This window comes from Manacus candei, unplaced genomic scaffold (genome assembly GCF_025592945.1).
Source record: "Manacus candei isolate 608988 ecotype Guabito, Panama unplaced genomic scaffold, ASM2559294v1 h1tg000011l, whole genome shotgun sequence".
NCBI classification, from domain to species: Eukaryota; Metazoa; Chordata; class Aves; order Passeriformes; family Pipridae; genus Manacus; species Manacus candei.
The window spans coordinates 13407289-13422955 of record NW_026138059.1 but is presented as its reverse complement, the minus strand read 5'-3'; the positions used below and the strand labels follow the sequence as shown (position 1 = coordinate 13422955).

The window sequence follows — 15667 nt, the reverse complement described above, 5'->3', positions numbered from 1 at the left end:
TGACCTTCATCCACAAGATCCCTCCATTAGTATAACTAAAGCTAATAGCCAGGTACAAAATCACCATTTCAACTTTATACATCTAATGAATAAGACATGCTTCAGCCAGACACTCACTCTTTATCATCCAATCTAAAATGTTAAGTTTTCCTGGGTTAGATCAATCTCAACCATTTGCCATGATTTTAACCATCAAGAACGAATTAAAAAGCATGAGGTTGAGAGATGTCTTTAAATTGGTCTGTGGCTTCCAGCCAGCATGTTTTCTTATGCTTTTTTCTCTGTTATATTAAAGATACCCTTTAACCTTGTAGTTTTTCACCCTAAGAGGCAACGGCCTCAGTGAAATAACCTTGTGGGAGCAAGACCAGGAAGCAAGATGCTGAAGCAGGAATCCTAGTCACCCTTTTAAAAGGGATTAATTTAATTCCTTTTATATCAAATACAAAATGAAAAATGAATTAATTCTGAACTGAAGAATCAATACAGCTGTTCAATTATCTTTAATAAATATTTTCATTATTTAATGAAGCTTAGTTTTTCCAATAGGTACATTCTAGGCAGAATTTAGCCCTTGCTCTGCCAATACCAGTGGGTGTACTCCTCATTTCTAGAAGTTAGCTGTATCAGATATACACACTACCGCAAAATTAGTCCATTCACCAAAAAAACCAAAGTGCTATTTGGAAGGTTTACCCACTTGTTATCATCACTTCCCTGGTCTGGACAATCTTGGAATTTTATCTGGAAGATCTAATTAACATTCAGATCTTGATTGGTATCATTTAGTATGCTAAGTCTCATATGCTGGTCTCAACCAGCATCTCCAGAAGATCTGCCCACCTCTTAGTTAACCTGTGATATTGGATGGGTAGTGCCTTGTTTTGTTAATACTAGACAAAAACCCCTCATAAAAGCTGTCTGTTTCACATTCATTCTGTTTCCTCTTTGAAAATACAACCGCACTGTTGACTAAATTTTGTTTCCAAGGCAGAAACCACATATTGCCAAACTGAGATATTCAGTAAACATGTGAACAAGAGATCATTGAGCATACAGTAAAGAGGACATTACTTATCTGAATTAATTTCCCCTGCCCCCCTCAAAAAAGGCATACAATAATAAATTCTAACTGAACATTATTTGTAACAAGTCAGTTTACACATATATTTTGAACAGTATCCAAGAAATTTAAACAAGATTTTGCTACAGGAGTAGTCTTCTCATTGAAGTTCCAGAATTTATAACCTTACTGTTGACACTAGGTACCACTGTTCAGTATAAGGTTGACCTTACAGTTCAGGTGCAAAAATTCCACTGAAATAAATCTTGCTATTCTCACAGAGTTAAAGCCTCATTTTCCAAGAGTACACTTTCCCAGCACTGTTACATGTGAGGTCCATAAACACTGTTTGCTTTAATTTCAAGTTAAGACTCCACTATGCCGTTTCTGGCAAAGACTGCTTTAGAGGAAGGGAAAAGGTCCAATACAACAAATCTCTAAACCAGAAGGTCCTGAATGCTATTTAAGCTTTTCTAAAAGATATAAAAAAAATAAGAACAAGAGGAAAACAAAATATGCCCTTGACCCCAAGAGCTGCCCCACACAAGAAACAGGGTTTGAAATGTACAATTTTTAACTTCAACTTGTAAATATTTCCACTTTCATGTACAAAGTCAAGATCTCAGTGTAATCAGACCCACAATTTAAAGCCTTCAGTTGTGATTATTGCATGAGTAAAAACAAATATAAAGGATCATTCCCTTAAAAAAACATGTATAATGTTGTCTGCCAAATATAACAGTTAATCTGTATTATTTTTTATTTCAATAAGATTGGATCTAGTTCACTTTTAATCCCAAGGAACATTTGCTCATTATTACTGTAAGCAATTTCCGTGTACAACATTATGTTTCACCATAATGGTATGGACCAAAATCTTTTACTCATGGTAAAACACACAGCCATACTGTTGTACAGAATTTAAAAAAAAAAATCTTTTCCTATTTATAATTAGTTCTCATTAAACACACAAAACCTGGACATTTTATTTCAAAGCAAATATAAGAATGAGAAAATCTGGAAGCTCTATTTTGTTTGCTCAGATGGCTCAGCCTAAGAGGATGCAACCGCTTTAACTGCAGCATCATCCACTTCAGCACTGCCTATTTCACTGATCTTGAGAAAAGGCTTATACAGTTCATTAAAGGCCAGCAAATACCTATTCATGTGAGACACTCTCAGCTAGGAATTGAGCCACAAACTTAAGACTGATACTACAAACAGATAAGAATGGCAACTTCAGCCTGCAATCCCAGGAGGCACCTACTCTGTGGGCACCCACACAGCTCTCCTTCTGAGACCCAAGCGTTTTTGCTTTATCAGGTTTCTGAAAATTTTCATCGCACACAACAGTGGGGTAACAGTTAGAGCTTTGAATCTTGTAGAAATTTTGTCCTTTTCCCTTTGAGATGATGTCTGAAGAATTCACCTGCTTGTGGATAAGCAGGGGAAGAGTCCTCTCAGGACAGGCCTCCAATTTCTGACAATCTGATGTGTTTAGGTGAACCAGAGCACCTAATGTATATTATAGTTGCAGAAGGAAATGATATAGTACTCTGCTTCGTGGTGTCCAGAAAACCTCTAACTCCCTGCTGTTTTACATAGCTAACTTTGCAGAATTCCTTGCTGCAGAGGCCATGCAGTCTCTGGCTCCTTCTCAGTCTGATGGTGCAGAAGATACCTGGGGGCCACAGTGAATCACAGAAGAGTCTGAGTTAGAAGGGACTGACAAGGATCATCAAGTCCAACTCTCATGTGAATGGCTCGTATGGGGATTGAACCCACAACCTTGGCTTTATCAGCATCATGCTCCAAGGCAAGCACTTGAGTGATTTATCAGGGACAGCAGGGCAGAAACAAGTGTCCACAGTGCCAGGCTGTATTCAAGCCCCTTTTGAAGTAATCTGAAGAAATCAGAGTGGCTAAAAGACTCCTAGCCCTGCTCAGAAGAATAATGCTTCTCTCAGGGTGTGAAGAGCATAAGAGGGGGTAGTCTTCCCCTCTGCAGCCAGCACACCAGCGAAATGGCGCAGGATATGCCTGGGATGCAATTTTCAGTTTCAGAAACTAAGTACCTAGCTCTTTATATGTCACAGTATACGTACATACATTCTACCTATCAGCTTAAAGAACTGATAAATGTTCTGTCTGCCACAATGCAGAATGTGAGGATCCTATTCATTTAGAATATAATCTGCTGTGTTAAAAAAAAAAAAAAAGGGCAAAATGAAGTCAAGCAAAGAAAACAAGTTAAAAGGAAGAGCAACACATCAAGCCAAAGCAAGCAGAGATCTGAGGGAAAATGTTTAATATGCAGATTTACAGTCTAACATTGCAAATATTACTTGTGTACACAACATTAAAATGCATGCTTTTAGCCATGTTTTGGTTGCTTCACAGCCCACTTCACAATAACAGGTAATACAGTTAGTGTTAATGTGGGTCTTTCAGATCTCTTTACAAAGCAGTGCTGTCAAACTCAATTCAGTGTGATCTCAAATAAAGGAAACTGGATGCTATTAGATCCCCTTCTGAGGGAAGGCTGGTACCCAGCTTCCATGGATGCAATACACCAAGCTGTTCACATGCTCAGCGGGCACAAGACACACCTTGGAGTGTCATGTCCACATGTAGTTCTGATTCACTGGCAGGAGGTTACAAGTTCTCCTGATGAGTGAATTTACTAACTCAGTGATAGGCTGATCTGGCTGTGCAAATGGGAGCTCCTGAGTAATCTGATGACATCAGTTTCAGTTTCCCTACCAGCCTCTGCTTCTTCCAGTGCAACATATTCAATTATGGCTGTGCTAATGTGGTAGGTCACGTAGCAACGTAAAACAGTCCTGCATGGTAGCCACACCTGAATAACTCAGAATTTCCAGAGGTTTTCACTGCAACAAGGTGGACACTCCTAATTTGGAGTTCTACTTGCTTATGAAATCTGTACATACCAAAGAAAATTAAATAGATCATTTAATCATGTCCGAGCTATATCATCAGTAAACAGTGCCATGACAAGAATAACTCAAGAGGTAAAAGTAATCACACTATCTGAAGACCTGCTTGTAGGTCAACTGGTGATCACACCAAACTCCTAAGATGATTACTTTAATATTATAATTGGATGTAGCTGATAATGGGAGCAGTTAGAAGCTGATCTGCAAGTAGATCTGGCACTTCTGCTTCTGTAGTAGTAAGGCAAACAACATCTCATCTGATGTCCTATCACATCTACCAGCACACTCACTCTTGGTTCCTCAGCCTTCTTAACCCTCCTCCCTTCTCTATGCAAAGAAACTAGGTGTGAATTGCAGAATGATGCTTCCTTCTTTGCTGTTACTTCCACAAGACTGATGTGCACTGGGGCACTTGGTGAAGGTGGTGCATTGCAATCAGGAAAAACATCAGTTTCAAGCACAGGCAATAGCAACTAGAAAGGAGGATAAAAGTAGTAGGATAATGGGGAGAACATTCCCTCTTCTGGAGGAAGAGAGGAGAAACAGAATATTCACTACATCAACACTTAAAAACAACCATATAGACTTCATATACTCAGCTGTACTACCCTCATGAGATGCACTTCTCTCCATTTCAGTATTTCTTCCCAATTAACAACTAGGACTGTGTGCTCTTTGGGACAAGAGCATTCTTGTTAGCTGGGCACTGCTACAACGTGTTTATTAAAATACATAGTATGCTAGGGCGTATGTCTCATCTGTTTGTTACAAACTCTGGATACAATTTTGTGGTGAAGGGGTGGAGCTTGCATCAACCAACCATCAGAACAACCACCCAGTAACAGCTTCTGAAGTCAGCATATTTCCCGTGCAAGCTGACCTCTGCAGGCATCTTAAACAAAGACTAAAAACCTGCCTGATGACACAAGTCCTTTGAGCTTCTAGAGAAAGTACCTCAGACCACAGAATCTATTTACCTGTTTGACAAGGAGCAGGTTCAAGACAGGATACAAACAGGGAACTGACACTTGCTGCTGACAAATTTCTCAGATTTTCAGATGTCCTACTATAAGAATTTCAAATATTTATTTTTAAAGCACTTTTATTCACATTTAACAGATACAGGTTCCACTTGCCTAGAGCATAAGGAATATGAATAGGACAGAAGGGGAAAGACTGTCATGGTTTTAGTTGCATTTTCTCTAGATCTGAAAAAAAAAAAAAGTTTATCATTTTTCTAAAAATACCTTTAGGGCACATACAATTTGTAGGTAATGGTCATATTATTGCTACACCTCAATCTTTTTCGAGACTATCTGCTCAATACATAATTGCACAAGACTGAAGTCTTGCTCAGGCTCAGCAGCAAACCATAAAATCATCATGTGATCCATTTTATTAAAGCAGAGTTCACTCAAACATTCTGCAGCTATGGATTTTACTGAGGTTCAGTGAAGAAAACCATTGCTAAGAGACTAAGTTCTGGGAAACATTAAAAGGATTCCTGTATGTAATGTAATGTAATTTTTTTAAAAATACATCTTTCATTTGATTGAATCAGAGAGTACAGAACTTCAGAAAATACACTTATTGCCATTCTATTTCCTTTTTATAAGAAAACTATATTAGCAACCTATATGGATTATGCAGGAATGAATTATGATGTTAAATATGAAGTATGTACATTTTTGCTTTCATACTAGCTTTTAGTCTCATGGTCTAAATTGACAAATTTTTACCAACAGTACGTTTCATTCAGTGTTACTAACCCCATGTATTGAAGTCATCTAGTTCTGATGCTGACTACAAAGGTTTTACAGTTTCTGAGCTGAATTAAAGATAATGCATCCCCGGAATCCTTAAAAAAAATTTTAAAAAGGCATCTGTATAACTTAGATGTTCTAGTCTTGCTAACAGAAAAAAACCCAAGACTTATCAAGAACACGACTTTAGGACTCTGGCATCTAAATTCTGAATAAAACCTATTTTCAGCACCCAAAGAATTTACTGATCTTTCTCCAAATGACTTGCTTTTGATTACAGTGCAGTTCTATGGCACATACCCACAACTACAATCACTTGGGAAAGTCAAAATTAGAGCATCTAAATAATTTTTATAGTAAATCACCACTAGTTACATTTTTTTAACAATAAGTGTACATACTTCAGACATGTACATAGCACATATGAAAGGAGATTATTTATAAGTTGAGATTTCAACAGGAGTGTTTTTCTGAACATCTGGCATCTTGGTATTACACAAAACCTAATCATGCCTTCCAGCACAAGAGTGGAAGGAAGTATTCCATCTGTTTCAACAGGAGAAAGTCTCCTTTATAAGCCTTTGGCACCTCTGAAGACTTCTTCGCACATATTTTTATAATCTCCTTAAAAGAAAGGCAAAAACAACCCACATTTAATGTGGCTATTGCTTACTTTATTACGTTTCTGTAGTGGAAAATACAAGATGTCCATGTCCCATCCCATCCATTCCCCCCAGACAGCAGCTACTCTGGTACATTAAGCTCACTCTGGAAATAACCTTTGTGCACCACACATCAGCCGGAAGCAGGAAACCTTGTGACAGTTTGCAGTGTTTCCTCTAGCCAGAACTCTTTATGATAGGAACTTTGCTTCTAAGTATCTAGGACTTCAAGGAGAAGTTGTATCTTTACTTGAAATACTGGTACAAGTGTTTTTATCAAGTATAGACTAAACTGGTGTGAAGCTGTCAATAAGTTGACATGAATGGGAAAGGGGATGATTAAGAAAACTCTATGTTCTCCGCTTATAATTGTGGAATAAGATTTTTGAAAGCTTCTCCACGCATCATTTTCACTAAGTATTTAGAATTTAAGCACTATGGACTTTCACAGTGAGGCAAAGGAATCACTACACAGCAAAAGAGAACATGCAAGGAGGTATGTGAGCTAGTGGCAACAATTCTGGCTCCAGAACTGGACACAGTAAACTATATCAGCCCCAAAAAATCACCAGATGAGAATCATGCTAATCTGCTCACCACCACAGCATGTGATTAAGACAGTTCACCTGCAGTTTGCTCAGGAGCATGTACTATGTTTGCTTACTCAAAAAGAAAAATGCATGCCCTCAGATTCCCAAGCAGCCTTAGAAAATGGAATGACTCTTCAAGTCAATCCATAAGTTCTGCAGGAAAAATTACTGCGACTACCACAATACAGTTCAAAGTAACTAGATGGAAAAAAATACTAATTTGGATTATGTGCTAAAATACAGATTTGACCAAATCAGGTGTAGCTAATTTTACATTTAAAAATCAAACAAGCATAAATGCTATGATTTCCTACTCCCACACTGAGGATCTAGTTGTAACAGGGAAATGACAAGTAATATGTGACAGAAATGAAAAGAACAAAAGAAAATTATTTCCCTGATTTTTTTATAGCAAATCCCTTCATAGGATAAATTCAAACTGACAGAAGATAGATTAAAGAGTATTTTTCCCCTGAGAAGATATGCTTCCTCATAATTGTAATGTCAAAATCCCTGACATCTGAGCCTACTTTACCTAACACAACTAAAACAGACAAAAAAAAAAGGATACTCTGTAAGCCTGAAGTAAAAAGTTTGAAATAACTGCACTCAAATGTTTAACTATGAATAGAATCTTCTCTTAGCAAAAACAGCGTCCAATCATAGAGTACTAGGACAAAAAACAATTAACAATCTCAATTAACAATCATCCTTACATAAAGTACCTGGACATGTTATGTAAGCAGAAAGAAAGGGCATGGAAGATCACTCTAAAACTCCATGGCACAGTATCTACCAAAACACAGTAAAATGCAAAAAGAGGAAAGTGTCAAAAACTCATGCAGGTTAAAAAAAAAAAAAAGTAATTTAAAAAAATGTGATAAATACAATTTTTATTTTAATGTGTAACAAATTATGTAAAGTTAGAACAAATTATATTAAAAACTTAATACACAAAAAATCTTAAGATACTAAAATTAAAACATTTAAACAGAAAATTTTAAAATCAAACCATGAGATTGCAAAACTTACTGGCCAAAGGAATCAGAATTTATAAGTGCACTCAAACTTGCCCTTTGACTCCTTAGCTTTTCCTACCTGACACATACTTTTTAATACTTTCATACATTCACGTAGCTAACCTAAAAATGTAAACACACATCTTTTAAATTGAGACTCCAATAGATAAGACCAATATGAAATTCAGATTCAGCTGTGACTTCCCAATTAGAAAACATATGCTAGTCAAATCTTCACACAAAGCTCCTAATTTATGAACCCAAACAACAGTTTTGGTTCAGGTAGCTGATACTGGATTTCTATAAAATGCTAACAGACCTCAGTTTTAATTGATTTATTTTATTTTTCATATATCAGGCAGTAAGTGGAGGATAATCAGGATCAGCACGGAATGTGGAATCTCCCCATACTAAATTCTTTCCAGATTGCCCCAAAGCCAAATCTGCAGCACACCGGAACCGTAGCTGGTATCTCATTGTACCAGAGTCCTGAAGGACATAATTTTCACCCTCAGAACTACAACCAAAGGTAGACAGAATAAAAATTAAGACATATGCAAATATCTGGTTTGCGATATCTAAAACAGAAAGAGCACAAAGCTTACATACCTAATGTATCTATTTTTGCTGCCAGCTGAACGTAAAGTCTAAAGTTAGGCATACATCTTAATTTGAAAGTAGCATCCCTTGGGCTTAGCAGGTATCACTTCATTTGTGCTCTAATAACATACAGGACTTTGTTGTATACTATAAAATACATATATGCCTGGAGACAGCTGTGCACTGAAATCGCTGATGAAATGTGACAGGGTAAACCCTTTAAATGGAGCCAGTATCACAGCAGAAAAATTTCACTAGGCTTCTTTCAAAAGTTTACCACATAAACACGATACACTTCACTACACTTCTTTTCAAATTTTGCAGTCCACCAATCCCCAAATTTCTACCAAGACCTTTACTTCATTATTTCCACCATCACAATTAAATTACAAATTGGAATTATTTCAACCTCTCAAAATGCCTCACAACAGCTAACATTGTTTCACAAAGCAGCAACATGAGCAGGTGCTAACTGGGGTTACTGCTCTAAATTACAGGAGCTAATAAAGCTCAAGCCCTGGGTGGCTGCTCAGCTCCCACCAGAGCTTAGAGGTTTGCCTTGACAGCAGCTCTGTGCCCTCCTGCTCAGCACCCACACCGCCCCAGTACCCTCCCACTCTGAGCTGCCACAGAGGGAAGAGGGCTCAGGGAACTCAAGCACAGGTTAATAAACTCAGTCTCATGCCAAAATGCAATGGCCAACACTTTCTTTCCAAACACAACTGAAGAAGGGATAAAAGTGATATTTCCTTTGGATTTTCCAGTTATGGCATTTGCCTAGGAAGTGGGTCCCCATCTCGAGGAGTCAGACCCTGCCACTCACATCTACTGACAGAAAGCAGTTCAAAGGCAAACCTCCACCCTGACATGATGAAACCTGGTTATGATGCCTCTGCCATCATGGAGAGGGGAAGAACCAGTTTCCTAAGAGATGACAAACCACCTCACCAATAGCAACCAGAAGCACTTCCCTATATTATGCTGCCACTTCCCTGTTACACTGGCACTGCCCCTTGCCTTCTCATCTCCACCTTAAGGCCTCACAAATTACCTGTTGGGCGGCTGAACAGCTTCAAAAGGAAAAGCAGGGAGTAAGTAAGGATGATCTTGTCTGGGAAGGTTGCTGTCCTGGGAATAGAGATGGGTACACACACTCATGTCCACTGCCATTTGGCCAGTAGCTAGAAGACTAAGCATCTATCCCAGTCTCAGACACCAAGCTCTCCTCACAGATTTCCCAGGAAGCCAAGACATAAGAAAAAAGCCCAGGCTCTACTCCACTGGAAAACATCGTCTAGAGTTTAGCAGCATAACATCTCCACAAAGTTTTAGTTTGCTCTAACCCTAAGTAGTTTTCAACCTTGTTAAGACACAGCTTCAACATCAAACCAGGAAGCACACTGCACTGTCTAACAGGGATCTCTTGTATTTTATAAAATAATTGTTAGAAATACTGCAGCTCTGCTAAAAAACCACTGAGGTAGCATCTGATTCTCATGGCCCTTCCAGAATCCCATAATGACAACGAAAAACACAATTTCAAAATGTCTTTAATGAAAACACCAATTCCAAAAAATGCTATTCATCAGGAAGTGGGGGTAGGGAACGACAGCTGACACAAGTACTGAACAAAATCCATATGCATTAATTCAATTATGGATTTCATTCAATTGTCAAAATCTTTCAGAAGAAAATGATCCTTTCAGAAGATGTCTGAGTGATGATTTATTATCTCTTCACCGGCATTCCATACAAAAAATCAAAAACAATTACAACAGAAAAAGTTAAAGAACATTTAGTCCTCATCTGATCTGAAACGTGCACAAACACAATAGATATTAATTTCATCACCCTGACAGCAACTGGGATAAGATGCTAAGGGTCAGAGAGAGATGAGAGCATTCAGCATAATAAATCACTAGTCCTTTCAGCTCTTCAGACACCCTAATCACAGGCATATTTGTAGCCACTCTAGTTTTCACATTCTAGGGAAAGATTCAGCTGTTTATTCTCCGTACAAAATGTAAAAGACCAGACTGCCCTAACACAGTAAAGACAAAAGCAGTAATACCACCACAGTTCATCAGCTGCTTGATAATTTAAAAACTTGGGGCCAAATCAAGTATTAGCACCAGCAAATGCAAGTCCTCCAAAGTGTGTGAATTGCACTTGTTTGTACCAGTTACTGCCTTAGCTCATCACTGATAAAATTAACCTCCTTTGCTCTCTGAGACTTTCTTTACATAGCATTTGATTCACTTTACATAGTGTTCAACCACCATGTATATATTCTTCCTAGAAAACAGCACTGTAGGGTATCTGCAGTTCACAGCAGGACAAGTGGGAAAACACAACTGCATTTGCATCAAAACCAACAAAGGGCCAAAGCAGGGCTGCTCTCTCTATGCCACTTTCCAACAGACAGCATTTACACATTTTCATTACTGTGAGTTTATAATTTTAGAGACTATTGAAGAGCAGTGTCACAATGCCACATATGAATTAATTTCATATATAGTTCCTTAATAAAATTCACGGAAACCCGCTCAACTGTAATTGCACCGACAAATTTACACAGTATTATAGGATTTCACTTTATAGTCGTACTGGCTTTGTCCAATTTACCTCACTTACAGCATTGGGATGCTCTGGTTGCTTTTTGTACTCTAAATACTGGTTCTTCAATTTTCTACAGCCAATTCTTGCGTGCTAGTCAGCAAAAAGGACTATTTTTGGCAAATCATTAACGAATTTTAACATTATTGGAAAACCTAAACTGATGCCAACTTAGCTTGAGTTCTCTCAGGCTTTGTAAAACAAATTGTTTCGGTGGAAGAAAAATGTGTCTGACCCAAAATTTAAAAAGGGAAAGTATTTACAGTATAAGCAAGTAAGAAACTTGTACAGTTACTTTATGAGCCACCATCTAGAACATAAGTACTCAGCTAGGGCTCACAGCAACTATAGATCTGCAATTATTTTAGAACTCAAAAAAAATACTTAAGAGAAAGGGAAATACTCGTATTTCAAAATTTTCTGTCATCCAGATCAGGTTATCATCTTATTTAGTTACATTTCCCAACAGAAGAGATATTGCTAAAAAGATAAAAAGCCTTCCTAGCATGAACTAGAGTTTTAACAAACCTGGCTAAAAACATCCAAGTCAAGAATAATAAAAAAAGAAGAAAAATATGCTTGTGCATACACTCATGAGGGGGAGACAGATTTAGATATTTGATGGACTAATGGCAGATGACAGATAGAAACATCACCTCCTGACAAATACATAGAAAGTAAATATCATGATACAGTAGTAGTTAATTTAGTCAAAAAAATAATCCATGTTTATGATCCAAACCAGCTTTACTCTATTAACACCCATCTCAGATTAATGGGAATTTCAGTAAATTATTTTAAGATTGGACACCTCAAATATCCACAACTGCCTTAGAGCGTTCTTGTATGGAAATGCCACAAATACTCTGGGTGAAAAACCAAAGAATGATAAACAGTACATAAATAAAGATTTTTTATGTACAGTAAGATGGCAACACTGCCAAAAAAAGTCACTTAAGCATCTGTAGAAATCTAATGACTTCAGGGAGACTACGCAACAAGTTCCAGTATTCTGATGGATGAGGTTGTTGGCCTTCCATTTATCAGTTACAAAAAAAAATATCCCCCAAACACTTCGATCTATTGAATAACCTAATAAACCTGAAAGAGACATGGAATTCCTCCCTCCCATGGCTATTACGGTATCTTAATGCTGGTAAAGCCCTACAACTGCCTTTATGAAGCCACTATTCTTGCTAGTTTACTGGAATTAAGTTTAATGATGCTACACTTCTGCATCTAATTATATGCCTTAAAACAGCTCTCAGGTTACCATCCCAATCTCAAACACTCAGGCACATGGTTAACTTTCCACTGTGAGTTTCAAGTTAAGCATGTACAGGGTTCGCAAGAGTAGGTCTGAAAGGACACTCTGTTTCTCCTCCTCAAAGGGGGGGCATCTTCCAGTTAAATGATACATGAATTGTAAGGGTTATACCTCTTACCTCCCTACATATGCACGTACTTTCCAAGTTTTTATTTACCTTCCAGTCTCAGTTACTATTTTGCTTATGACATATGTCTCCTCTTCCATCACCTCTTAACGTCATCTGTTACTTACTGTGACAAAGCATCTCTATTTTAATATTGTCCTAATTGATCACCTGTACTATCTCCCACCATTTTTGTGTGTATGAAGTTTATCAATGCAATAAAACAGGTCGACAGATTATGGCTGCCTTTTTGTTTCTTTCGATTAGCATTTTCCTTTCTTTACCTCTATGTTGTAGGCATTTTTTGGATAGAAGTTCTTATAAACAATTCAAAGTGTTTGCTACTCTCTGCACACCAATGATGGGAAACTAGAGTAGTTTTTCCATTACAATTTATATATTGATTTTTGGTTCTCATTCTTAGATTGGGTTGAATTAAACTACTATACTGCTACTTTCAGCAGCTAATGACCAAGGTGTACTACTACACATCGAGGTATCTGCACTAAAGACACTACAGAAGGCAGATAAAATGGTAAGTACTTAATCTGTGTGCTACTACTCCCTCTTTCCCTTTTTCTTCTTTTTTTAAAAAAAGTAACCCAGATATGTAAAGCACAACACAAGTTAGCTAAGTTGGACAAGACGTAAGGGTGAAGTTACACGAGTTACAAGCTGAATCAAAAACCACCACTAAAGGAAGATCTCACTTTGGTTTTGTATCTGTACTATTTACTCTGATGTCAAACCGTGCAGCTCCTGTATCTTTAGCTGGCTTTGGGGGTTTCCATCAAAATCAGTATGAAGCAAGCCCTACAACTGTACTCAAAAGTGGAAATTAGGGAAGATCTAGCCTGATTCTGAAATAAATGCTTTGTTAGGAAGTGGACAAATGCCTTAGCTGTAAACATGGACAAGGCCTTCTTTGTATGAGCTCTGTCACCTGTCAACTTGTGTTGCTATTCTTTACTCTCAAGCACCTAAAGATGACAATAACTTCAAAGAGACTTCTGTATATTCAAAACATTTTGAAAGTCAGGTTTAGGTGCAGGAAGCACCTGTCATTTATGTAATTATTTTTTACATGCAGAATTAAAAGTCTCCTTGCTTACTTTTCAAATTACAGACAAATATGTAACGTCTCAAACACAGCACTTTGTAAGTGAGGTATTATTACTTGAATGCAAATATCCCGCTGGTCACACAAGAGAGGCCTCTAATTGCAACTTATTCACCTGAAACTGAGATCCTGAATAATGACAATCCATGGCTGATCCAAAATTTAAGGGCCAAAGACTGACACGTGGTAGACTGCACAAAAACTGAAAAGCTGTAATAATTTTGAGGTTAAGTAATCTATTTATTAAAAACTTGTACGTGTTTTATGTACAATTATGGTGATAGCTTCCTCATCTGTTGCCAATTTAATACTACAGATGTGCAACACAGGCAACGGGGCTTCAAGTATGTAAAGGCGGCTGCCACTCAAGTGCTGACAGAGCACGACCAGTGTCGCATCTCTTCCGTTTTCCCGACCTGCAAAACGAACACAACACCAACACTCCGTGAAAAGCATCACCAGCGGAGCAGCGGCGGCTGCGGAACGAGGCGGATCCTCTGCGGACCGGGCACAGGCCGGGGCCGCAACTGCCCGCGGACTCCGCACGACCCGAGAGCGGCACCACCGACCGACGGCCGCTCCTCGGGCCGCCGGAGCCTCCTGCCCTGCTCTGCCCTACCCACCCGGCTCACCTGCACGCCCGTGTAGTTCTCGAAGAAGAAGAGCACCATGCTCTGGTAGATGGTGTACAGCCGGTCGTCCACCTCGCGGTAGAAGCGGGCGGGCAGCACGGCAGAGAGCAGGCGCCAGGCGCCCCATGCCAGCACGTAGGTGGGCGCCGTGCCCATCATGACGGCGGCGGGCAGCACGTAGCGCATGGAGTAGGTGTGCAGCACCAGCGACAGCAGCATCTTCCCGCTGCCCCCGGCCTCACCGGGACACCCACATGGGCGGCGCGCTCACACACGGTCCCGCAGCCGCATCGCCCGCCGCGCCGGGCCGGGCACACCCGCCAGGCGGGCGGGAAGCAGCAGTGGCGGCGACCGCGGCCGGCAGAGACAGAGAGAGAGCGCGGCGGGAGCGGGCACCGGCTCACAGCTCTGCCCGCGCCGCCACCATCTTGCCCGGCGGAGGCGGAGCCGCGCCGCAGGAAGGCGGCCCCGCGGCCGCGGCGCTTCCGGGCGGGCGGGAGGGGCCGAGCGGCGCCGGCCGGGCCGGGCTGTCTCGGGACTGTGCGTTCATTGCTGTCCTCGGGACTGTGCGTTCATTGCTGTCCTCGGGACTGTGCATTCATTGCTGTCCTCATCGCTCTCCGCGCACAAGTGGCTGCAGTGGTGGCCTCTGGCTGCTGGGCTCTGTGCCAAACGAGGCACCCGCGTTTGCTTCCTGCCCACGATTCCAAAGTGGAGCACTAAGAAAAGTAAACTTCTCCCTTTGCAAGCTCCAGGCACAGTGGTGCTCAGGGTTTAGGAGGCATTTCACGTTACCAGTCTGCATTTGGACGCGTTCTCGCACAAGCAGGCAGCTGCCTGGCTCGCGTCCTCCTCTCTGACCCCCAATAATCTGGTGGCAGCAGCATCCAGATGCACCAACTGCTTTTCAAGAAAATACAAGAAGTCTTGAGGAAAACAGTTCCATAACCTTCCCAGAAGGAATTTCTTATTATAGCGAGACATTTATTCCTTGTCTTTAAAAAATTAGTTTTATCCTGAAACTTGTAAAGATCTCGTTGTTTTGAAAGAAGTGGATGCTCAATACCTTCTGCTAAGATCTGTTTCCTTTGCCAGGCTTTAACTGGGACAAGCTTTGTCCTTCAGTGCTGTTGACCTGGTGCTAGCTATTTTTTAATGTGTGTTGAAAGTGGCATACTGAAGAGTTCTGCAAAATAAGACTTGGGAAATGAT

General features: G+C 39.8%; 1 protein-coding gene across 1 annotated transcript in view; it reads right to left on the bottom strand.

Annotated features, from left to right (window-relative positions):
* The window catches only part of AGPAT5 (1-acylglycerol-3-phosphate O-acyltransferase 5), a 54622-nt gene extending 39716 nt beyond the window's left edge, over positions 1-14906 (bottom strand). The window contains exon 1 of the mRNA XM_051778125.1: positions 14456-14906. Within this exon, the coding sequence (XP_051634085.1) occupies positions 14456-14674 (219 nt within the window). The 5' untranslated portion in view covers positions 14675-14906. The remainder of the gene's footprint in view (positions 1-14455) is intronic.
* Positions 14907-15667: the final 761 nt, after the last annotated feature.